At 42.5% G+C, this 27,455-nt stretch overlaps 1 protein-coding gene across 1 annotated transcript in view; it reads right to left on the bottom strand.

Moving 5' to 3' along the window:
- The window catches only part of OTOG (otogelin), a 1,187,449-nt gene that overhangs the window by 521,384 nt on the left and 638,610 nt on the right, over positions 1–27,455 (bottom strand). The window contains exon 27 of the mRNA XM_086954148.1: positions 24,667–24,783. Within this exon, the coding sequence (XP_086810274.1) occupies positions 24,667–24,783 (117 nt within the window). The remainder of the gene's footprint in view (positions 1–24,666; positions 24,784–27,455) is intronic.

The following is a 27,455-nucleotide window of genomic DNA, read 5'->3' as shown; positions in this document are numbered from 1 at the left end:
ATGACAGTGTCGTAGAAGAGCTGAACATACCTTTTACGAGCAGCAATGTTGAAGAGGAGGAAATTAATGCTGACTATATCAGCTGTGACTTCCTAGATGAAACCTTGGATGATGCTTTTATGGAAGCATTAGATGACATTGAGATTCATCAGATGACTTTTGAAATTGATCACCAGGAAAATGAAATACCTGATGAAATTATTTTAGAAGCTCTATTAAATTATGAGATGTTACAAGAATAAATGTATTATTATAAAATAATAATGGTTTGAGACACTCTGCTTGTAGAATTGTAATTAACGGTGGGTGTAGTGGGCGTAGTGGGGCTTCGCAAAGCTACGCGAAGTGGGCGAGACACTATGTCCACCTACGCACTTCGCGTAGCCCCACTACGCGCCACCCGCCTCCCTCCCGCCCTCCCTAAATACTTAAATTACATTTTAGAAATTATTAAAAACCACTTACCTTGTCCGCCGCGTCCCCGGGGCTTCCTCTCGTCATCGCGCCATTCGCGCCGCCGTCTTGGATAGTAATGCGCATGCGCGGCCGCCCGCACATGCGCATTTCTCGCGAGAGTGTGTAGTAATCCATTCAGTACATTAAAACACTAATCAACAGATGTAGAATAAGTAGTACATTCCTAGAGATATGCCAGTTATTGTGCACTGTGACATCAGCACTATGGATGCACTATATTTACAATGTGGTGTACTATGGGGCAAAAACGACACATATATGTGATGTATTTGTGTTGTGAAGGCGGTGTATAGCTTGACTTGTGTTGCAAGCTCAACACAGCTCCAGCAAAGCTCTTGGGGCCCTATGCTCACAATGCTGTGTCAATCCTGACATCTGCTTCAAGCAGGTGCAAGGTTTTGACGCAGCATAAGCCGAAAAGTGACTCAATGAAAGGTAAAGACTTCACTCAGTCACTTTTAGGAGGCGTTCAAGTGCCATAACACTACCCCCCTGGGCAGGAAAGCCTCCTTCTGGCGCAGGGCTTTACAATGTCAGATAATGTCTTCCCTTAATATGTACATTAAATATATAAATATATGTTTCTGAACAATTAGAAAGTTTTGTGCCGTACGCGTACGGGGTGCCGTATATGCCGTCACACGGAAACGTGAATGCGACTCGTAACGTCAAACCGTATTCTTTACGTATGCACTAGTACGCGCACAGATTTGCCATACAAAAGTATGGTGCGGTTACTGTACGCATACCGTACGATTAACCCCCCCAAAAAACAATGAAAAAGAAATTATTTGGAATTTAATTTTAATATATTGGAAAAAAAACAGTACTATAAAAAAACTTTTTGAATTTACTTTTGTTATTATTTGACATTAAACATATGAAATGTAACTTCAAAAATAAAATAATTATAAGTATTTGTAATAAAAATGAAGGAAATTAGTATAAAAAGAAAGAAATATAATAATTAATACATTTAAAAGTTATCATTTACAAAACCTTAGAAATTCAATGGAAAAACCATAGGTTTGAGCCATGTTATAGTTAGGAATTAGCATTTTAAAAACCTTTGAAATTCACTTAAAAAACCATAGGTTTCACACACGTTATAGTTAGGAATTAGCATTTAAAAAACCTTTGAAATTCACTGAAAAACCATAAGTTTCAGGGCTGTTATAGTTAGTAATTAGCATTTAAAAAACCTTTGAAATTCACTGAAAAAAAACCATAGGTTTCACAAACCTTATAGTTAGGAATTAGCAATTAAAAAACCTTTGAAATTCACTGAAAAAAACATAGGTTTCAGGGCTGTTATAGTTAGGAATTAGCATTTAAAAAACCTTTGAAATTCACTGAAAAAACCATAGGTTTCACAGACGTTATAGTTTGGAATTAACATTTAAAAAACCTTTGAAATTCACTGAAAAAACTATAGGTTTGAGCCACATTATAGTTAGGAATTAGCATTTAAAAAACCTTGCAAATTCACTGAAAAAATCCATAGGTTTTACACATGCTGGACATTTCACTCATACAAAACCTTTGAAATTCCCCCGTTATAGTTAGTTCAGGTAACTATAACTCGCACGCCCGCAATGCACTGGTGATGATGTGACATATTACATCACTCATGACATGGCCAGTGACATCATTGATGACATCTTGAAATAAACCTTCATTTACCTCCAGACGTTTCCACCATTAAATTATTTTTCCCTTTTCAGACACTGAATTGATTGAGCCAAAATGGGCGGCGCAGGTGCTCACCCCGTCATGATGCCCTCGGCATTCTGATGTTTCCTTTTTGTCTTTCAGGTTTTGTAAGCTGCTTCCGGAGGAGTCCCACCCACATATTTCATGTTACACTGTTATTTGTTCTAATAAACTTGCGTTTCCATTTATTTGTGTTCCAATAAATAAGTGAGTGTATACTTGTCTGTAGTCTATTGTGAAAATTGTCTGTTTATAGGAGGTTATGAAGGAAAACATTTGTAATTTTGTGGTGCACCTACCAAATATAAATCAACAGACTATTACATAAATGAAGCCTGCGTAATTCTACAGCAGTAAGGGTTCTATGGTTGTATCACTTTATAACACCATGAATACTGCCCGTGTGATTACAGAACCAATAAGGCACTGCTTAGGACCACCGAGGCTACAGGGACTGGCGAGGACCACCCGGCATTTTTAAGTAAAGCCCCGGATGGTGGCGATCCCTGGACTTCAGTTGGTCTCGAAGGCCCCCGAACAATTAGTAAACAATACCCGGGAAGGTGGCTATCCCCAAGGCTACAAAATGTCTCTGTGCCCTTCTGCGCCTAATTTACATGTGACATTAACACCCCCAGTCCTACAGAGACCCCACAATATAATGATAGGATTAGCCACAGAACATTAACCACAAGGAGCCTCATTTAAATCAACAAGTGAGACCCCGCTTTTTTTTTTGGTTTCCAATTTTACCATCCGGATCCGCTCTATTAAAGAGATACAAGGTTTTCCTCCCCTCGCTTCAACTAGTCAAGCTAGAATTTGCTATCACAGAGTGGAACCGATGCACCCGCCCTCTAATAGCACACATAAATGTCTAGCGGATGCACACCTCGGGACATTGTATGAGCTGCGTTTGAGAGGTCGCGCACCCTAGGACCACGATGCATTGGTTAGTATAAACGTATACTAACACTACCTACACATGTGTAGTACAGCAACCAGAGTGTAGTGAAGAGGCAGAGGAAGTGCAAAATCCAAACATATAAACCCTACCAGAGGTCGGATGACATAGTTCAATGAGCCAATGACCCTGGGAAGTGTAGAAACAGCTACACGAAGAAAACAGGTCTTCAGCACAACGCGAACAACTTTGAAATATCGGTGAGTGCTGCCTTCTTTTGACCTTTTCCTGCTCATCGCCAAATTTATGTCGTGAAGTGGCAGACAGCAGTGGATCTGATAAGTAGATGTATTGCAGGAAAACAAGACACTTTAAACACCCACCAACAGGAGCAGACAGCAAGGCAACCGTCTTCTCCAACACTGTTTACAAACTCCCCAAGGTTCCCCTCATGACAGCCCTACATTCTAACATTACATACTTACATTATAGTAGACTTGCATACTAACATTCTACTATGTCTTACATTGGAATACTACACAGAGCACATGACTTTACAGCAATGAGCTCATAATTTCATCCAGGAGTCTTCCCACTCCCTCTATTATATAAACGCAAACTAACACTACTTCCACAGGTATACTACAGCGCCCAGAGCACATCACTTTACAGCAATGAGCTCCCGATTTAGGCTCATGGTTTAATCCCTGAGTCTTCAGACCAGTAGGAGAAAGTAGTTTGCTACCCACTCCCTATGTACTATAAACGCATACTAACACTACTTACACAGTTATACTACAGCGGCTACTATCCTACAGAGCCCGGAGCCCATCACTTTACAGCAATCAGCTTGGTTTGATCCCTGAGTCTTCACACCGGTAGGCGAGAGTACTTCGCTTCCGGTATAGTATAAACACAGGGTAGCGGTCAGTAGTTCGCTTCCCACTCCCTGTATGGTATGAACGCCTACTAACACTACTTGCACACATACACTACAGTGCCAGAGCCCATCCCTTTACAGCAATCACCTCGGTTTGATCCAACGCACGATAGTGGTCAGTAGTTAGCTTCCTACTCCCTGTATAGTAAAACCGCCTACTAACACTACTTGCACACGTATGCTACAAAGACTTTACAGCAATGAGCTCACGGTTTACGATCTCGGTTTCATAACCGAGTGTAGCAGCCTAACCGAGTGTAGCAGCCTATCATCTCACCACCATGTCACTCTGAGCACTTTCAGACCGATAGGAGTGACAACTTCACTTCGCTCAACCCCCACAAAGCTTACAGTTCTCTTACCCTCCTTTCCAACTTTTTCCACCCTATTTTCCCCTTACTCACTTCAACAGAATCACAAAATGGCGGCCAACACTTCCTAGTTGCAACTGTTCGCAGCGCTCGCAACCAATAAGCAGCAAGCTTGTGCTCGTAACACCCCAGCCAATCAGATGGTAGAATTCCCAAATATCGATATCTGTAAATTTCAATATTTCTTCAAAACTACTGAACGGATTTACACTAAATAAGCAAAAGCATGCTTTCTAGACCAAGACCCCTTTTCCTGCAAAATTTGGGGCAATTCTGTTCACCAGTTCCACCTGTAGCCCTGTCTAAAGTTTCCTACGGAAAGTAACATGGAGAAAACACATTTTGGGACCCCCTTTTATCTCGCCCCCCCTTGAACAATCACCCCCAATCTTTTAACATAGGAGCTGATATGAACAAAGAGTTAGTTTTGAAAATGTCATGAAGATTCATCAAACAACGCCAAAGTTATAAGCAAAACAAAAAATGCTCTTCCTATGGAAACTTTGTCCTAACTATAACTACCTATGTGCGACCGCCAGTCTGTAATATATATATATATTCACTGAAAAAACCATAAGTTTCACACCAGTTCTAGTTAGGGATTAGCATTTGAAAAACCTATTAAATTCACTGAAAAAAACATAGGTTTCACACCAGTTTTACTTAGATGGAAATTGTACTGACATAAAACCATTGAAATTCCACGTTATAGTTAGTTGGACTCACTATAACTTGCGTGCCTGCAATGCACTGCTGATGACGTCACATATTACATCACTCATGACATGGTCAGTGACATCACTCACGTGAGCAAGGCCAGTTGTGGCTGAAACGCGTTGGTGGGGTGAAGTCTTAATAAAGAAGGCTTGAAAGTATCCTGGTTATGCCGCCTCCTTTGTATACAAAATTTCCTTGGTTCAGGATCCGGCCCCTGGGCGGAGCACACACTCCGGAGCGCTCTCGTTTGGCTTTAGGATCACTTTGTGTATCAATATATATATATATATATATATATATAAAAAATATTTCTATGGCAAAATTAAACCCCTCATTTTGTTCCTTTTCAAATTAAATGTATTAAGTGTTACCACTTTATTCCAATCAAGATGACTTCAGGTGTGCCATACTTTTCTCATAAGTAAGACTGTTAGCGTTTTAGTTGTTCTTTAGAACCCTCTGGGACATTCTGTCATTGGGCTATAGTTGGGCTACATCTGGCTGATATTTGGGCTACATTTGGGTTCTTTTGTCTCTGGTGGCTGTCTTGGGAGACTGCATATCAGAATTTTTTTAATGAAATATAAGAGGATTTGAGAAGTCACTCAAAATGTGCCCTAATTTTTCTTTCTTCAGCACTAATCATAATTTCTATGGCAAAATGAACCCCCTCATTTTGTTCCTTTGCAAATTAAATGTTTTAAATGTTAACACTTTATTCCAATCAAGATGACTTCAGGTGTGCCATACTTTTGTCATAAGTAAGACTGTTAGCGCTCTAGTTGTTCTTTAGAACACTCTGGGACATTCTGTCATTGGGCTATAGTTGGGCTACATCTGGCTGATATTTGGGCTACATTTGTTTTTTTTTGTCTCTGGTGGCCATCTTTGGGCTACATTGGGCTATATTGGGCTACATTTGGGCTCTAACATATATATAGCCCAATGTAGCCCAATATTTATTTTTTCAAAGTTAATTTTCGTAAAATCCACTGGAGGACATATCTTGAGACATAGCAAAGGCACATCGGGCTACCAGTCCCTACAATTTTGCCAAGTTTGGGGCAAATCCATTCAGCCGTTCGGGCTAAAAGTGAGTTTGACCGCCCTAGGGAAATTAACATGGGGAAAACACGTTTTGGGACCCCCCTTTTATCTCAGCCCCCGCTTGACGAATCCCCCCCAAACTTTCAGGGAAGGACCGGAGCGGAGCGGGCCACCTACTTTGAGAAATTTGCGAAGATTCGTCCACCGGCGCCAATGTTTTTCCCAATAGAATGTTGCGGATTTCCTATGGAAAGTAGATCCTAACTATAACTACCTACTGGCGACCGCCAGTAGGTAATATATATATATATATATATATATATATATATATATATATATATATATATATATATATATATATATATATATATATATATATATATATATATATATATATATATATATATATTGAAAATAATTAGATAATTCTATGTAGCAAATTCTGGAAGTGCCTCATTACCTTTGAGCAGACCGTACAAAGTGTACATTGGCCAATTGGAATCCAAATCAATGAATTCCTGCAGACAGAAATGGAGCATTCACAAACGCCTTACTATCAATAAGATTTAGTGAGTCACATCCTCTGTCCATGCTTTTCTTTTTACAAGGGCCTCACTGAACATTCCAGGCACTAAGGCACTTGACAGGTAGTATAAGTGAAATTTGAATGAATATTAATACATATTGAGAATTTTATAATTAATACAGATTTTTTTAGGTGGAGTTCTAGTTGGATAAGTTCACCATGCTGTAAAATAAAAAGAAGGGCCTCTTTGAATTTCATATCACTCTTGACAAAAAGTCATATGATGCCAAGTCCCTCATTTGTTTTGACTCTAATCACTGTGCTACCTCCCCTTGCTACAAGTTGGGAACATTGTGGAAGTGTAGATGAGATATAGAGGGCATGAGTGAAGGGCATAGAGGTAGCAGTAGTGTAAGCTCTAGAGTAGGGTGATGTAGTAACTAGCTTGATTAGAGAGGTGAACGAACCTAGATATATTCTGGTCTTAACATACAAAGTGAGTATCAATAGATTGCTCCTTGTCTGCCCACAAGTCACCAATCAACTCTGCCTTGTTATCAATCTATCAATCAATCAGGACATTTGTTAAGCACGCTACATACCCGTGAGGTTCTCAAGGTGCTGGGGGGGGGGAGGTTGCTGCTACTGATCGAAGAGCCAGGTGTTAAGGCATCACATTCTCACAACTGTCTTTGAACCACCTGCCCACATACACCATACAAAAGAAAATGCTCCACTGGATGTCTGTAAACTCAAGATCATATGAGGTTCAGCTTGTGGGTGCTGACATGTCCGTATAGTCTCAGAATGCTGGATGAGGGTTTTTGGTAGTGCAGCAGAGCATTTTCTGGAGTTCTACAGCAGCCCTTGTGTAACCTGTACTTCACTTCCACCCTACATTCTCAAATTCTGTTGATAGTATTGGCCGATGATTGGCAAAACTGGCACAAATATACCATTTGGGGGGAAATGTAATGCACAGGTGAGGATGTTCATCCTTAGATAGACTGTCATTTTTGCTGGATGTTAAGTCATTGACAACTTTCTTGCTCTGCCAAGGTAAGAGTGCGAAGACACCACTCTGCTTGTTCTTCATCTTCATCACACATAGACGGCAATGTCCCTTGAGTGGATGGAACACTGTCTTTCTGCCAAACAGAATTATTTATCTCATAAAGTTTCACAAATAAGACCTCAAAACCTATGACAAATAACCTTTCAGAGAGTTGTTATATACTAACATTAGATTTTAGTAGCAAGTGAGCTACTTAAACCAGTGACCTAGAGTTGAGAGTCTTAAATTCCACTTCAACCAAATATCAGAGCTTTGGAGTCAACCAGCTCCCAAAAAGCTAGCCAGTCTTTTTACACATTTAAGGCAGCATATTCTTGCCATGATTAATAATTACTCAATTACTATTGTCATTCTCACACTCCTAGAGTAATTCCAAAAAGTCTAAACAAGTAATAGCAAACCAACATTCTACCAGAATCTAAGCAATCCTTTTCAGGTTTTAAAATCCTAGTTAGCAAAAATTATTGCATTAGTGAAAATTATATCATATATCACTGTGACTTTCATAATGTCACATAAAATTGCATAACTATGCCTTTTTATTTGATTTTTTTTTTCATGGCTGGTGATGACTTCTGAACACGATTCACAGGTTTGTCACAGAATGATTCCCAATAGGTTCTCCTAATTTGAGGCGAATTGAAAATTAGTACACTGTGGTAATAGTTACATTCCTTTATTATTAACCTCTGTCAAGTGTCCAATTACTTCAAGAGAAACAAACAAGGAACACTGCTCCCAGAATGCAGAACTGATTTATAAAATGAAAGCCCACGAGTTGAAAACTGGTGCCTGAATAGCGTAGAGCAATCTGCAAACCTGTGTATGTGGTAATCTGGAGAAAGCTCATTTTATTAATTTTCCAGTAGAATCTTTTTTCATAGACAGTGAAATTGATAGATTCAAATCCTGGTGGGCTAACACCCCAATTCACCCGGTCAAAGGAAAATCCAACCAGAAATTCCACTCTTAATGTTTAACGATCTACTCATTTGAACAGGTAAATCAAGGTTAAGGAAAGGAAAAAATGAGGTGGAGAGCTGGGAGGACTTGTGTTGGTCATTTTTAATTGTGGAAACTTCAGAAAAGTAGTGATCGAGGTGGGTGGTATGTATTGTTAACTCTGATCTTCTTTTTTTTTTGTTGCCAAAAACAGTTTCCATACTTTTTAGTAAAAAGAAACTATTTATGAATGGTTAATGCCAACCTTGAGATGCCTCTGACTGAAAGGGAAGGGAGAAGGTCTCATGTACTGTGATTCCAAGGGAAAGACAGTCATTTGATGCTTCAGTGTGACAAAGATTAAGGGCCTTTTTACGACTTTGGTGGTCCTATAGCGGACAGTGCTGTAGGACAGTCAAAGCTGTGGTGCAGTGCTGATGCCCACCAGATTAGGACTTTAATCCCGGTCTGGTGGGTAGTCATGTGGTGGTCTGACAGCAATGGTCTGTGAGGCTCATAGAAGAGCCTCACATGCAGACCTCTGCTGCCAAAGTTCCCACAGCACACTCCTACACGGTGTGGCATGCATGCCACACCGTGCAGGACATGGGGGCTTAATACAGGGGGGCACTGCATATGCCCCCCCCACATGCACCCACAGATCTAAATCTGGCAATGGACACTGTTAGGGCTCCCTTTGTTGCCATCGTGCCACCCTTTGTACAGCTGGTTCACTTAAAAGGGCTGTGAAATGTCACCTCGGAATACTGTTTAGCGGTGCCGGCTGCGGTACTGCCAGCATATTTCTTCTGGTGAAAGACCGCCGGCCCAGCGGTGTCCTTGATTCCAACAGTTCCGGCGGTCTCCTGGCAGTCCGACCACTGCAGTTGTAATACTGCAGGCTGTCCCGCAGTGTTGTGGTGGTCAAGCCGTCACCACGGGTTTGGCGGTCCTATGGATCCCCTAGGCTCATAATAAGACCCTTATTCTTTTTGAGAGGTAATGTAGGGGTTTTTTCAGCTGAGTTCTGGAGAGCACCATTTTAATGAAAACTTATAAAAGAAGGTCTGCACTAGGTACAGCCCGACTGCATATTAATAAACTATTTATTGTGAAACAACTTGTTTTAGTTTAAACTCTAATGGCTTGATTTAGAGTATGGTGGCAGCCCACTGCCCATTAGGGTGAATGAGTTAATTATCTTTGGCACCCTAGTTGTACCAAAGCCCACCATATTTTGAGATCTCCACTAGCTCTGCAGAGATCTCTTAGCAATCACTTGGGCCGCCCCGTTGAAGGAACAAACATTTTGCTGAGCAGCCAACATGTTTCAGATGACAGATCAGCAAATGTCTTTTTTTTTCAAACAAAACTTTTAAAGTGGGTATCTAGTGATGAAGGTTTATTTGAACACATATAGTACACATACAGAGCCTAGAGGACACCACGAGTCACCACCACCTTCTCCGGCTGTCTCCTGCTCACACCCCTTTTAGAACATTGCTATGTCATAAAGGAACCTTGAGTATGTCACCAATATATCAAGATAAAGATACCACATCCAGCCCAATCACACACTAACTATACAACATATTCCCCCCTTTTGTTTTCAACTATTACCATCTATTTCACCCCACACAAAAAAGATATCAGAGCAAAAAACAACAACTATTCCAACAATATTTTAAGTAAATATTTTACATGTGAACTCCTTCTTAAAAATCTGCCATCACCACTGGATTGTAGGACCACCATAGAGCAAGTGACACATTCCACCACTGGCCACTAGAAACCTGAACAGAAATGCCACACTCTCTTTTTACTTGAACAGGTTCTTTAAATTTAATTAACTCTTTCGTCAACAACAAAGGATCTTTAATATCAATCAAGTCTCCTGCTCGCACCACCACCATATTCCTACGTTTTTTCATTCTGGATAACTCTAATACTGAGAATAAATGTCAGGGAGGAGAGGGGAAACGAAAATCAATATAATAAATAATGAGAGCTCCGTCATGACCTATATTTCTTTTGTCTTGTAGACAAATTCTAGTATGGGTAAACATGTATATAAACAATATCAGAACAAATCAACATTGTATTTTATTTTTCACAGTTTATTATTCAAATCAGTTGTATCAAAATCCATTAATTTTTTCTTTTTTTTTATAAAACAAGATGCATGTTTTTTTTTTAAAAAAATTGTTCTTTTTATACCAAATTGTACACAAAACAATGCATTAAAGGCTTATATAATTAAAATGCAACAATATGCTCTGGACCACTAAATGAAATGAATAATACAAACAAGTCACAATTCTCAGACTCACTGAATTAGACCTAACAAACTCATACACAATCCAAACAATCATACAAATCTGGGTCAGAAGGACACATAGAACGTGTGAGTCTTGACAACCATGTTGGATGAAATTGTTCAACAGGGTCTGAAACAATAAGGTCGACGTGTGTTTCGATGGGGTATAACTCATCACCAACTCTTGGTCTTCACACTTCATCACCAGCTTCTTGGGCTTTTTCCAGAAACCTCTTGTACATCAAGATCCACAACTCAGATGTCAGACAACCATCCATGGAAAAGACTTGAAATCACACTTCTTCCCCATAACACTTCACATGCGATCTGTGCCGTAACTGAACGTGGGTGGAGTGGTGTAATATGACCATATGGTATCTCTAATTACTTCCTCACAATTATTCGGAGACTTCAACGCACTCTTAACGCTTTTCATTAGAACCTTATTGAATCTCTCAACTTTGCCATTAAATTAGGAACAATAACATAGGTGTGCACGAGGGTTTAATTCCATATTTATTGAAAAATACCTGCATGACTGTCGAAGTGAACTGTTATCAGACAACACTTCTGCTGGAGTGCATTCTCTCTAAAATACTTCCTTAAAAAAATGTGATCACACTGTCTGTAGTTGCCTCTCCTACACATTTCACCTCAACCCATCTTGACAAATGGTCAATTACGATATGAAATTTCACATGTGAGCAGGCAAACAGAAAAAAAGCCCTCAAAAAATCAACAGGCACTTTCTTCTATATCTCATTAGGACTACAAGACACCCTGGGTTCCGGAACTGAAGAAACAAGATGTTTATCACTCAGACAACATTGAGAACATTTACAAATCATGTTGTCCACCTCACCATCCATTGACAGCCACCAATACAAGGCTGCTCTTCTCTTTTTAGTCTACGTCATGCCCAAATGTCCTGCTGGTGCAGTTTACACAATTATATTCATGTAACATCCAGAAGGAATTAACTTGTCTTCTCTAACTAGAATGCCACTCCCCAAAGACAACTCATTTGCAATCTTCCAGAAAGGTTGAAAACTCTATATAAAGCTCTTCCCTCTGGGCACCCATTCATAACATATGCTGTGATCTTCTGAAGGATTTTATCAGACTCTAAAGCCTTGTGCCAGTCATTCAGACTCACAAATACCTGACTCTCGACTTTTGCAATAATGCATTCTTCCACATCTTCTTAATACTTTGATCAGAATTATTATCAATTGGTAATCTTGACAAGCAATCAACTTAACAATGCTTTCCTGCTGGTTTATAAATTGCTTCAAAAAGGAATTCTAAATGTTTTTCAGCCAGACGTGACAACATAGCAGTGGATTTCTTTATTTTGAATCTTTGAAGAATGTTCACTACTGGACTGTGATCCGTTTTCAAGCAAAAATGTCTGCCCCACACATATTGCTTGAATTTTCCACACCCCACATTCAAGTTAACATTTCTTTTTCAATTACAGATTACTTAGATTGCACTTCAGATAATATTCTGGAAGCAAGTCCTATTGTTGTTTCTCTGTCACCATCTCATTGAAAAGGTTTAGCTCCCAGACCATATGCACTAGCATCCATAGTAATTACTGTCTTGCGCCTTTTTAGATATGGTTGTAGTGCTGGGGCTGAAACAGTTCTTTTTTTGATGAGTTCAAAATGTTGCAGACATTCAGTGGACCAAACAGACTCAGCATCTTTCTTTTGCATATGTGCCTGATTATGCTCCATAGGGCCACCTTAGTTGTGGTGGCAGTCCGTGGACCGTCAAACTGGTGACCCACCTGCTGCATTACAACTCGGGCAGTTTAGCCATCACAGGAATGCTGCAACCGCCAGGGAACCATGATCCTGTAGCAATGGTGCAGCTAGTAGGTGGGGGCTCGTCATCAGACTCACCACAGGGACTGGCAGTGCCGCTGCCTCACCGCGGAGCATATTATGACTTTCCTCACTGCCTTCATTTACCTGGCAATGGTCCTGCCATGAAAAGGGTGGTTGTGAGGAAATAAACAGGGCCCTTACAGGGCCCCCTGCTGCTCCTGGTTCATGGGGTGCATGTAGGGGGCACATGTTGTGCCCCCTGTACAAATGTACCCCTGTTACTGCACACTATGGAACGTGCACCATTGTGCATCCATAACGGGCAGGAACAGGCTGCGGTGGTCTCATGTCATTGCATGTCTTAGGCACACCTATGTGCCTTAGATAAACACTGCTGTAACATCGCAGCAGCACCTACCACACGCCCAGGATTTTTCTCGTAATCTAGCGGGCAGTCTGACTGTGAGTTTGGCTTTTCACATCACATGATCAAGACTGCTGTGCAGTCCAAATGAGCTATGAGAACTGTTGATTAAGATTCCCCATTGCAAGCTTGACTGAGTCCTGAGTGTGCACTTCAAACTCTTTTTGCTGTTTGATTTATTTGCCGACACTCTCCACCGGCGAGCGCACCACCTCAAATGGATCAAAGGTCTCAGAGGGAATATCTTTGTTGTATATAGTTTATATTTGTAAAGTTAACAAAAAAATTGTAAATTATAACGTGAATTTAAATTATTATGTTAATAATAGTTTTAAATTATTAATGTTTAACTAGACATACAAATATAGATATACATGAGTTTTGTTTCTAAAATAAGTATTACATTTATATATATATATAATAATTATTTAAATATATTTCATCATAACTATATTACTGTTAAATATTACTATATTTCCTGTTTACCATTGTTTAACTTACATAGGAGTATAATATTTAAAAAAATTGTTTTGTTATTTACATTATAAGTATAGCATAATTATATTTTTGTGTTTGATATTATTGACTCAATATTGATATACCATGATATTTGTGGTCGCAATATTTTATTTCTGAACCCCAAATGGCTTTCTGAAAAATTGGAATGTACCATCAGGAGTCACAAACGTTGTTAGGTGACGAGATTCTTTACCAAAGACCACTGGATGGTATGCAGCCTTTACATCTAATTTTGTAAACCATTTGGCCTGCCCCATCACCTTTTTTAAAGGTCTTCAACCTGAGGAATAGGAAAATTCTTAATCCATATGGCTTAATTCACAGACCTCAAATCAATAAATAGGTGCAGTTCACAAGATCTCTTTTAACCAAAACAACTGGCAACAGCCAAAGAGTAGCATCTACCAGTTTAGTGATACCATCCTGTTGCATTTCAGAAAGAATATTAGCCAAGTCACTTCTAGCACTAAAAGGGATGTTGCATAATGTGTGCTTAACAAGGAAATATCCCTCTTTCATTTTAATTACATGCACAAAATCTCAGATTTTCCCAACCTTGTTTGAAAAAACCTTGGTGAACTCAAGAATGCAATGAACATTTTCACTGGCAGTAGTACCCCAACACTGTGGCTTTCTTATAAAACTACAGGATGTTTCCTCCCAGGTCTTATTACTATACCAAATCAGCCTGATGCCACCACCCAGGCTTACCGATTCCCAAAGTGACCCAGCTTGTTACATTTCCAACATTCCTGAAAAATAGCATGGCAATTCTTAAAACTGGAAACATAAAATGCAGAACTACATCTGAAGAATAAATGTTTAGTATTACCCACCCCTTTGATGATACTGATAATTGAAATATTGTACCATGTTGGAGCCTTGCTTGACCACAGCTACCTGCTGAGCTCACTATCAAACAATTTGGAATCCTCCCTAGAGGACTCTACGCTCTTAGCACTAACAACAGGTTCATCGGACGTGGGATTCTTACATGCCAATAGACGTTGCTGGATTTTCTTAGAATAATGTCTTACTACTAACTGATCCCTTATTATGTGTGACGTAAAGTTCTCAAAATCACAATAAGAGGCCAGAACTTTCAATGCAGTAGTAAACGAATCAACAAATTCAGAAATAGTTTGCACTTTGGTAAAAAAAATGATGCCAGCAGTTGACTTTACCTTTAAAATAAATTTGTTTTCAACTGTTTAAAAGCACACTGGTATTTATCCAATTCTACTTCTTCACTATGATTAAAATCAGGTAGATGATCACAAATATTCTGACCTTCAACACCTAAATAATTACAGATTACAGTTAAATGATGCAAGAAGCAAAAAGTAAGATGGCGCCATTCAGGGTAGAGAACACCCCACTACCTTGGGTGCAGAAAACACAGGCAACCCAAAGGTGACCTGTGAAGTTAATATACAACAGGGTATACCCCGGCACTCTTAATATTTAAGATTAAAATATGTGACACTGCTTAGTCAAGACTAATGAGGCTAAAGTTGTCTTAAACACAGGAAACACAAGAGATTTACTTATCAAAACATTTATTGATTTATTGTGTAAGTATCCAAAATTAGCTAAGAGCCTTTTTTGCAATATTTGTCAGGACTGAAAACACTTAAGGCTCAGAGATATTGTTGGCCCTTTTTGCAGGGTCATCGCTAAACTGTTTGCCTTGCTCATAGCCTTTTTTCTGACATGGTGTTGGTGGTTTTAGGCCTCTGGGCACTTTAGCACTGAGTCCAGTGTAAAGTGTGTGCGCTCTCTGTGTTGCATTGGCGATATTGGCCTGCCCTCCCATTAGAATGCATTGGGGATACCCTGATCAGTGTGTGTCAGTGGTAATTCATGGTATGGGAGGAGCAGAGTGGTTGAGTTTGCTAAGTATGAAATTGTGAGAATAAATGCTGCGCAATGGTGTGCACAGGTTTATTATGACTATTGGGGAAATGCTACTTTTAGAAGTTGGCATTTCTGTATGCTATGTGTCTGCCTGCCTGATGTGAATTGCAAGCTCTGGCTTTTGACTGACAAGGTGCTGGTGAGGTGTGTGTGGCTCCAGGAGGGGCAGCGTGAGTCAGCGCTAGGCTGAATGGGACATCTACATTTTGAGTAGTTGGAGGAGAAGTCACTGGTCCCTAATTAGGATGGTGCCTGCCCTAATGAATGCTGGCTCCGCCCCCCTGTGGTGTGTCTGATGACGAGCCTCCACCTAACAATAGAGAAGAGGAGCCCTGTCAACAGAGGGCCCCAATTCCCCCCTGAACCAGTTTCTGCTGGTTTCCCAAGCCCTGTGCTGGCTCAGACAAGGAGATTTTGTGGTATAAGTATAGGGGCTGTTACCCCACAAAATTGTTCAGTCCTTGTTCTGGTGTGTTGTTCCTGCCTGGGGGGGGAGGGGAGGGGATAGCTGCTGCTGGGGCTCAGAAGGAACCACAAAGGGGGCTTACCTTCCTGCTGGAGGGCCCTGTGTGCTGGCCTCCCTGGCTCCAGCTATGCCCCCTGGACCCTGGAGGGTCCTTGCGCCCTAGGAGCGCTTTTCCCTTTCACTTTCCAGGACTTTGGGAGACTTTTGCTGGCGCTTCAAGCACCTCGTCAGCGCTCTAATTTTTAATCCCCAGGAGAGAGGAGCTGGCGTCTGCAGCGTGCTGCTGCAAGGGGTTTGGAAAGGGAATCCCGACGTAGGGATTTGCCCGTGATGTTGCCTGTTTTTTATTTATTATACTTTAAACGGGAGCCTACCCCGCATCGTTGCTTGCTTGGCTGGTGCCCACCCCGCCGTGAAGCTTTGTAGGACGGCGGGGCCCACCCCGCACTTTGCGAAGTGAGGAGAAGTCCCGGGTCCCAGGAGGGGGCCCGGGTAAAGTGAGGCGAAGTCTGGAGCCAAAGGGGAAGGAGCAAGAGCCTACGGAGCCTCGCAGGCTCCCTCCGCTACCTTCCAAGCCACCCCCACCTGTCAGAAGGGGAGGCAGGCCCAAGGAGATCACCGGCGACCGGAGGAGTCCTGCGCCAGAGCCCAGTGAGTAGGGGCTTCTCTGTTGTGTGTGCCGATCGAGGCACAGTGTACAGTGGCCATTTCATGAGCGGCCCGCCTGGCAGCGGGCCACTCCAATGAGGAGGCAATTTTATTTAGTTATAGGCCCCGAGGGCCCCAGTAAGTTGGTGAATTTCAGGCCATGGTGTTAGTGCCTGAGCGGTCCTGCTGTTGCATGCCGCTCAATGTTGGGGGGCCACTTTGTTTTCAGAGCTCCAGCGCAGGGCCTCGGAAGAACCTGGGCCCCGTTTGTACATCAGTTGTGCCGCTGTAGCGGGCAACTGCACACATGGGCATAATTTGTTCTGCAGGCCCCAGTGGGGGCATCGAATGCACCGTGGGTGCAAACTACGTGGAGAGTCTCCAGAGGAGCCTGTGCCCATTTGGCTACATTTCTTGTGATAGAGTCCCTGAGTGGAACAGGAGGGCACAGTGAGTGCCAGTGATGATCACAGCTGCACAGCAATTAGCATCAGCTGCACCGTTTAGGTCTGCACAATAGCACACTTTGTGAGGGGGTCTGCATTGGCAGGTACAAGCCCTGACTTTGCTGGACATTGGGCAATTGAGTCCTCTGAAAAGAAAAGGCCAGTTGGCCTGGGGTCATAGGTAGGATGGTGAAAGGGCGCAAGGCCCTCAGGTGATGTATGCACCTGGTAGTGGTGTTACTGTAGTGGACTGCTGAGTTCCTGCCTGATATGTATTAGGTGCCAAATGTGATTTATGCACCGTGAGTTATGCCTTATGTGACTTATGCTTGTGATGTAGATGACATAATGTGTTGATGTTTCCGATGTTTAGGTATACTGTGTTCATGCTGGTAAGGCCTAGTGCATAATGTGTTTATGCTAATGAGGTTTGGGCCTAATGTGATTTATTGCCTTATGTCATGTTATGATACTTCAGGATGGTGTCTAATGCTGATATGATAATGGTTAGGTCATTAGGGTACCAGTAGTTACTGGCTGTGTTTTGCATTTACTTACCTGCATTTTGATGGCTCTGACCGTGGCCCGATTGGCCCGGTCCTGTATATAATCTCCTGTGAATATTACTTCTGCCAGTGGCTCAATGTAAATGTGTGATTAGGTTTCTAATGTGTTTATGCTAATACAAAGGCAATTTTTTTACATAACCTTGTGTGAAGTTTCTTTTGTAGAGTGCCTAGTGTGTTGCTGCTGTGTTTGTGTGTGTTGCGCAAACGCTCAACACATTGCCTCTGGGATAAGCCTGACTGCTCGTGCCAAGCTATCAAGGGGGTGAGCAGGGGTTATCTTCCGCGTGTAACTCCCTTGCCCTGACTAGAGTGGTGGTTTCTGCCTGGCTTTGGCGCAAGCCTTAGCCAACCAGAAATCCCATTTCTAACAAATATGATTACATGAGAAAGTCTCTAAGATCATGAAATAGTGATCCAGTCCTAGTAAAAGAACACGAAAACAGTTAATGGCGAACAAACCAATGTGGAGCCATATTTATAGTTAAACACAGCTTTCATGGAGGACTATGATAAGTCACTGAATAAATCAATGAATGTTTTAAGAAGTAAATCTCTTGTGTTTAGCCTTTGGCCTCATTAGTCTTGACTAAACAGTGTCATATATTTTAGTCTTAAATATTATGAGTGCCAGGGTATATCCTGTTGTACATTTTCTAATTGTACATATAAAAACAAATGAATTGGCCCAAATAGTATGTTAATTGCTGTCAGCACTGCAATCCAAGAGCATGCCAATCGTTGTGGCCAAACTGACACTTCTAGCCATAAACTGTGCCAATCGCTGTTATACTATTCCAGATTGAGATTGATACTCGCTAAATTGATAGTATAGAAGAAAGCATGCCTTATTGCTGTTATGATATCCCAGATTGACACTTCTGGCTTGTTAGTGTGCCAGTCGCTGTTAAACACAGATACAATGGTCCAATACCTGACAGTAGATGGCACTGTGGTATAGGAATCATTCTGTCACATGTGCAGTCACTCCTGACATCTTCTCGTTATGCTTGAAACCAAGACCGCACGAAGAGAAACGCAAAAGCCAACTCACAGGCTCTCGAGTCAGGTAAGTTCATCAAACAATTGTTACTAATGATGAGACTCGCTCTGCCTGACATAGAAAGATACACTCCTCCAGCTGGGAGTAATGCTCAAGCAGGGAGGGAGGCGCGCTCAAAGAGAAACCCGCTTGAGGAGAGAAAGGCGCTCAAGCCGATAGACACTCTCCATCTGACACGCTCGAGCACAGAGATGCATCCACGCATGGAGGTAAGAGCTCTATGGGTTGGGTGGGTGGAATGAAAAATAACTGGAAATGCCTCAAAGTGAAGTGCTAATTGTCTTAAAGTGTTGCAGCGTATAAAACAGTAAAGTTAATGGGCTAATTCCTCTGGAATTCCGTGAACTGCTTGTCTAAATTAAACAACGCAAAGTTGAAGTCTCTTCCACCATTAGCAAATGGTCTCCTAGGCTCTGGGAAAAAGCAGACCACACAATCTTCTTGCCTTCGTGCAAGGTTCTTCACAGCCACTCATCTCCAAATTGTAGTGATGAAGGCACAGATGTTGCGAACCATATGAGCTTTGTTTATTTACAAGAAGTACACATAAAGAGCCCAAAAGACACCACCAGTCACCAACACCTTCTCTGGCTGCCACCTGCTGAAGCCTCTTTTATAATATTGCTATATCATAAAGGAACCTTGAGTATGTCACCAAACTATAAAGATAAAGACACACTCAACATTACACCCAACCACACATAAACCAGCTATACATCAGGGAGTTTCTTTTTGAAAAATAAATAAAAACACTGAAACTGACTTGCAGGGAGTTTTTTCCAAGGTGTGGGTGAATTTTTATTTTTCTGTTCGAGATTGCTAGGCTATCCCTAGCATTCCCAGGCACAGCCGACACAGGTAAGAGCAGTGGGGGGGAGTCGACAGATGACGGGATAGGTAAAATTAAATAAAAAAAATGTTAAAAGCCACTTACCTTGTGATCGCCACATCGGCGATGCAGTGAACACAATGTAAGTGGTTGTATTTATTTTTAATTTAATTTTACCTATTCCATCATCTGTTGACTTCAACCCGCCCCTACCCTGCCCAGCCCCACCGCTCTTACCTGTGCCAGCCACACCTGAGCATACCCGAACTGAAAACAAAAAGTGCTCCAGACCTTCCATTTTAGAAAGGGAGGATAGTCTGATACACTTACATTGATTGATCCAACTCCATAGAACCGTCTGTGTAGGAGTTCTAATGGAGGAGTCAGAAGGGGGCACCACAATCAGAAACATTACGGTCTACCACACTCAAAATAGAGCGGGTGAACTGTTGATTTGGTGAACAGGGTATCCTGGCACATTTCTGGAGGAGTACATTGCCCACCAAGTTCTAAATCAGCCCCCAAATCTCTCTGCACATTTTGCATCAGTCTATCTTATACGTATACAATTTCAAAATAATGAATTCATAGTGCTTTCTGTAGCAGGCTGAGACCTCGAGCACTATAAATGCACATCACTATTCTGCTCTGCACCAGCCAGGCTTCAGTTTATTACAGTTTGGTTACAGACACAGACATCTGTAGTGATCTCATTAACCACATGAGCTTTCACAACTAAAAAGTCAGCTTATTCCACTAATTATTTCAACTTGCATTCATTTTGTATTAAAAGAATGTCCCTATACATTTTATTAGATGGAAGGTGAAAGGCCCCAAAAATTATTGAAGAATGTAGGAAATACCATCTTTTGCATGCTGTTCTCACAGATTTTGAGCTATCTGTTTTGCTGGCATTAGAACTCTGTGCACTTTACACCTGCTAACCAGAAGTAAAGTACCTTTGCTCCTCCTTTCCATATGGTGCAATTGGCATACTCCTAATTGGTGTACTGAACTTGCCTGTAAGTCCCAGGTATATGGTAAAAAGTGTACCCAGGGACTGGAAGTAAAATGCGGCTAGTGGAGTGCAGCTTCTACATCCACTACAGTAGGAGTGCAAACATGGCTTCAGGCCTACCATTGTTTGCAGTAAGGCAGGCAAGAAATGCTGAAGAAGTGGTTAAGGTTACCCATGGAAGCCTTTACCTCATTGGTTAGAGAGAGCGCATGAGTCACTACCACTCACAGCAGGTACCCTCCTCAAAACACTACTGGATCTGAGGAAGAACAGAAGAGGATTGGGCCTGCTGACTGTCACCTGAGAGGAGCCCTGAAGGTCTGAATCTGCTCACTCTTCTACCTAGAACAAGGAGGTATACAGCAAGGGTCAGGAGCCTGAAATCGTATTTAAGCTTCTGGGGCTCAACAAGCCATTATGTTACAGGGATGGCTGTTGTGTTCGACCTGCAGCTCTAACAAAGCTGACACTGCAGAAAGGGCTTGCCAATCTAATTTCAGACCGAGTCATCCAGGTATAGTGTCTCAGACAATTCAAAGTCATGGGCAGAGGGTGTACCCATTATGTTCTCAGAGTAGGGGTAGAGGTAGGTAGGGTTATATTGAAATTTAACTGACATGGTTGGACTGTTCATTCTTTTCACTATGTTCATAATGCTGGTAACCTTGCTTTGTTTCATCTGTCTAATAATAATTGCAGCTCATTCTATCTAGTCACGATTTCGCTCAATTCAATACATTTATTGAAATCTCTATTTGTATTCTTCTTGTGTTTTACCAAGGTCATGCATGAGTAAACAATGAAAGGGGTAAGATCTGTTTACCCAATTCCCTTGGGGGACAGATGGTCATGTTCGAGGTTGCCAAAACCATCTGTTACCCTGGTTGATTAGAATCAGGTAAGGCACAGTGAGAGCTAGCTTGGTATTTGGCTTACAGTTTCTGATGGTGAAGATGGACTCAGTCCCTGCATTCTGAAGCCTTGCTGTCCTAATACACAGTCCTACAAACAATGTCTAGTGGAAACCATATAACAGTCAAATCTAAAGATTTCCAGCTGACCAGTTCTAACTGGACCTGACCTGGACCCTGCTAATGGCCTCTGCTGGTGTGAGCACCTGACCCCAAAGCGTTGCTGCTGCAGTCCGTGAACCCTTGGTTGTGTCTGGCTGACATCTCCTACCACTTCTGAAAACCTGGGACTTAAAAGCTTTTACAACATTAAGACCTCCAGAGGACTGGGCCAATATTGTTAAGAAGATCCGTCCAAGGGAAGTTGTGGCTGGGCTGAAGAATCAAGTTTCTCTCACTTTGAGCTTTTCCGCAGCTGCAAATACGATTCAGTGGAACCTAGTGGAGATGGTATCTGGCTTTGTAGATCCCTCTTTGGATACAGATCACACCCTTGCCTTGCTGGAGGATTTTGCGCTCAAAAAAAGGAAACTAAGTGCCAATGTAGGAATCTTGACCGCATGTAGGCAACCTAAGTATCCAACTGCCCAGAACTTCCCTGCGTCTGAAATTTGAATTTCTCCTGCTCTGAACTTTTTGGGTCAAAACCAACAGCTTCATTGAGACCACGTCCAAAAGCTATCAGACCTCATGAGCCCTCTTGGGCTGCAGCCTGCTGTCTTGACTCTCCGGAGATTTTTGGCTTCCATTTTTGAGACTCAGCCCCGAGGGGAGATCTTCGGCCGGGTCAGTCCTGCTTCCTTTTTCTGCTACCCATATTCCATCCCGGTTGGCCTCAAATCATGCTTGTATCCATCTCTACTGCAACCAACTGACCTGCATTGGCACTTAGTGCTTTTTGCTGCTATTTGTACCTACAACTTTACATTTTCAGATCTCTAGTTGTCCTTTTTGGATTTTATTTTTTTGTTTCATTTTAGTTATTACATGTTACTCTGCTTCTTCAAAATTCAGTTCAGGATTTTAAATGTTTTGACTTCTTTATTGCTGTTTTGGTATGGCATAAATACGTTACACATTGCTCTAAGTGAAGAATATCTCCTCTGTGCCATAGCTTTAAGGGGGCTGAGCTGCGGTTAATATAGTGACTTTAATGGTTCATCCTGGAAAGGGTTGTGATTATTCCTTTTAGGTGGGAAGTTACACACCCCAGTTCTTAATCCAATTTCTTACATTGAATATTTTGCTCTTGTTAGCCCTGTGTCTGGACTAACCTCCCGCCTTAGATCTCAGGATCGTAGTGAACATACTTTTTTAAGCACTTCAACTGCTGAAACAAACTCATAATAATGTAGTTTCAAAATCTTTTAGTGGCGTTTCAAGCTGTGGAACAATCAGTAGCAGGGGCGTCGTTCCGCCGCTGCAAGTGCAGCAGGCAAACACTGATAATGGCATTTTATTTATTTGCCACCGCACAGGCTCACGCTGTGTACAGTGTGAGCAGGGGCGGCCTTAGGCATGTGCAAGCTGTGCACCTGCACAGGGCCACCAACCCCCAGGGCCCACCACGTCAATATATATCCTTAATATAATAATCCTCTGAGGATGGATGCATATTTGCGTGGTGGCCCCTGGCAGGGATTTGGGGGCCTCCTGCTCTGTTTCCACTTCCAAACACCCTGACCCCCCCTCTTCACCGGCCTCCACGCTCCGTCCCGCCCGGACACCCTCTTCCGGGGCCCCCTACCTACGCTCCCTTCCCAGGGCCACCATGAGCCTAGGTGCAAGGATGGGGGCAGGGCTGAATCTTGCAATTGCAGGATGACAGCACTGGTTTACAGTGCGCTTGGCAGACTGGCAGGTCGTTTTGCGCACGGCCAGCGCAACATGTGCACTGTAGACTCAGCAATTCAATGGCTGTGAAACAGCCTGTGGATTGCAGGCACAGGCCCCCAGCCTCAAAATGAGTGCTGAGTGCTGGGTGAGCCTGCTCCCACCAATTCTGGAGCTGCTTTCACAGCACGCGAGCAGCTCCAGTATTGGTCGTACTTTCGATCCAAGAGCAGCAAAGAAGTCTTTCCTTTTCCTACTCGTTGAAAGCAAACGAAAGTGATGCACCCAATTTATGATGAGTCATTTCCTTCGTGCCCACCATTTTTCATTCAAGCCAGCCACCACTGATCAGGAGTGTGTTTCCAGGATTGGAAAGTGAAACGGAATACCACCGCAATTATTAAAGTGCAAGGGAAAAGAGCTCCTTTAAAGGGGTAATATTTTGTTGCAGACAAAATTTGTTTTAAAATGCAAAGTTAACTTTACACCCTTTCCTGAAAGTAGCAGATTGCTTTTCAGTATTTGATCTGCCATGGAGAGGTGTGGAAAGCAAACTTAATCCTGCATATTTGCGAAAGGTATAGATTTGCATGCCAAAGTGAGAGGAAAACTAGTATAGTGTAGACTTTGTTCTATTCTCACTCACTTAGTCTTAGGTTGATGAATCGACCACATACTAATCACGACATTGAAAAATATTATCTTTCTACTTTATTACTTCGGCTCTAAAATCCATGTTTATAAAAGTGTGGCAGTACAAACTATTTATTTACTAATGCAGTTTTATATAGCGCAAACATCGCCCACGGATGTTAGAGAGTCTACCATTGAAGAGGACAAAATCATACAAAAAAGCTGAGCAATCAGTAAAGTAATACAACAAGAAATCAGCAGCTAAATTGATAAAAAAAAAAACTGAGAGAGTTGCATTGCAGAGAAGATGATGTACACAGGTTAGCAGGCTGATGGACTGAAGGACTTACATTTTGGTTCACAGCACACTTATACCTCACACATTGACAATATCGCCAGTATTTTACTACACTTGTTGTTTACCAGCCGTTCCATATGAACCAAATAATTTTTATCAAACAACAAACCTTCTCTTTGCATCTCTGTTGGCTAATGCAGTGCTCCAAAAATAATCATTGTCAGTACTCACCACTGGGTGGCACGCTTCAAACACTTCACTGAACAAGATGCCACATTCCTTCTTGGCAAAGGGCTCTCTCAGTGGATTCATGCTGCAGGGATTCCGAATGTCAGAGCTGTCAACACACTGAATAAAAGAAAATGGAAATTTCATGTGAATGTGAATCACCCCATCAAAGTTTCTGTTTTGAAACACATATTTTTTTGAAAGGCATATTTTTCGTTTACCTTCCAAATGGTTAATTTCGCATTCTTCGCAAAAGTGTTCCTATTTAATAACAGTTTGCTCTTTTACACAACATACGTGCTGTAAAACTGTCTATTTGCATCGACGGAATTTTCGTTGTAAATGTTGAAAATAATGGCGATACACTTTGGAATACATACTTACTGCTGCCATTAAGGTTGATAGCTCACCCCAGAGGAAATTCTGTTTTTTATCATTAATAACTTTTACCCTCTTTGACCATGCTGCACTGTACTTGAAAATGTAAATGTATTTGAGAACATTTACAAGATTCCTGAATTTGATGCAGATCAGACAAATGGTTCCAAAGAGGATCCCAAGATAATGTTTAGCACACTGATTTGATGTGATTTCCCATAGGAAGAGTTTATGAATGTAAAACCAAAACCACCGAACAGACAAGACTATTCAGTGCCATTCAGTGACTTCTCGTGGTTTAGCCAAAATCTATCCTGCCGTTTTGGGTTGTTTGACAGGCTGGAAAGATGTAAGGTCTGGACAGGACCAGAGACCATAATCTTAGTCTCCTTCCATCTTGCCCAGTAGCAATACAAAGTTATTCTTGTCAGCTTGAAACTACCATTGTGTGTCCCACCCACCTTGGCAAAAGGTGAGTGGGTTAAAACAACCCCCTCTCTTGCCCTGCTCTAAGGTGAGTGAGTGAGTGGGGCTGGTTACCACACAGAGGGGCTGCAGTGCGGACACGATACACAAACGGGCTGGAATGGAGACACACAGAGGAGATGGAGGGCGTGGAGGGGCGAAGAGAGGGTGGGGAAGGATGCACAAAATGCGCAGCAGGGAGAGACAGTGCAGGCATTGGAGCTAAAGGGCATGGGCAGAAACAGCAGATGCAGAAGAGGCAGGGCACTCACAGAAGAGATGCAGGATGAGTAGAAGGCGGCACATACGGATGGCAGGGGGATGGGGCAGAGAGGGAAGCAATACCACAAAAGAGAGAGGAGGAGGAAAGAGAGGGGGCCCCCGTACATTCCCCCAAAACACAACTCGTAAATCACAAAAAGGTAGGGTGCAGTGGGAACAGAGACAATATAGAGACCCTAGTTAGAGTCAATAAGCTTCTACTGTATACAGTGTTGGACTGTTTAAAACAGGGAGGCCATCCTTAAAGGAAGAGGATGCCTCACACACATAGTAGGAGCATGCTTCATCATCTGCATCCTCTCCTCACCTTGGTAAGATCGTCCTACCAAGGCAGACTTGACCTCCGTGAAGACTCAGCGGTAGGAGGGAGTTCTTACATAAATTTACTGGATAAGAGAGGAATCCAGGTAATCTGAAAATACCTTAGAGTTCCTCGGTTATCATCTTTATATGTGAGGACTCTAGGTATATTAAAAACAATTCTTGTTGACAGGTATCATGGAGTGTAATGACTCACGCCCATCTCTTATTTCGCCAACATGTTTCTGCCCTCAATGATTATCTAATAGGTCTGGGGTATTCTTCAGGGCTAGTGGATCCCTATAGTATAAGCCTAGTAGTCAAGTGAACCCTAGGTAGTGATGCAAGGACTACCCACAAAACGTATATCCAGGTGAGTCCTACCTGGGCTTCTAAATTCTCAGATTCTGAAGGCAACACTACAATTTAGGAGCTTCCGGTAGGCTGGTCAGGGAGTGGGTGGTACCCTTTGTAGTCACACCACTCGCATGAAACTGGCTTATCCCCTCCATGCCACTGGGAGAGACAGGGTATGCATCGGGCATCGGGCATGGGGCAGAAACAGCGGATGCAGAGGAGGCAGAGCACTCACAGAAGAGATGCAGGATAAGTAGTAGGCAGCACATACGGACTGGAGGGGGATGGGGCAGAGAGAGAAGCAGCAAGGGGCCAGGTTGTATAAGGCGGTGGGTGCACCCAGTGAGGCTGCAGAACTGAACAGGGCACATATAGAGCATACAGGAGTCTGTGGCAGGGAAGTGGGAACCACACAGCTGAAAAAATGCACAGGGGCACACAGATGGCTAGCTGGGGAGGGACAGGGTAACACAGGGGCCATCATGCCCCAGGTGGGGGTGGGGACTGAGGGACTGCAGTGCATGGGGACACACAGAGGGATACCAGGAGTCAGAACGGCACACAGAGAACATGCAGGGATTGATCAGGATGGCACAATGGACTTCCAGGAAGATAGCTGCTTACATATGAGCTCCATGGATGAACAAAGCCCAGGGAGATGCTTCAGAGTGCTGGCACGCAGAAAAGGGTGGCGTGGGCAAACGGAGGACAGGGTGGGGGAAGACACTGCAGTTGCAGGTGTTTGGTCAGGTTTGTACGGAGAGAATCTGCAGGGATTAGGCAGTGTGGTACAGAATGTGAAATGCCGGGAGAGTGGAGGGACATACGGTGAGCATATAGGAGTACGCACAGCAAGGAAGCACACAGAATGTTTCACAGGCCTTGGAAGGTTCCTGCATGATACACAGGCACAGACGATGCAGCAGAATGGAAGGGAGATGAAGTCAGGCCCACATGAAGTCCAGCGAAGCCCAGGGTTCCCAGATGGTAGAAGTGCAGTGGTTTCAGTT

This window comes from Lissotriton vulgaris, chromosome 2_1, assembly GCF_964263255.1.
Source record: "Lissotriton vulgaris chromosome 2_1, aLisVul1.2, whole genome shotgun sequence".
Taxonomy (NCBI): domain Eukaryota; kingdom Metazoa; phylum Chordata; class Amphibia; order Caudata; family Salamandridae; genus Lissotriton; species Lissotriton vulgaris.
This window is presented reverse-complemented; position numbering and strand designations above follow the sequence as displayed.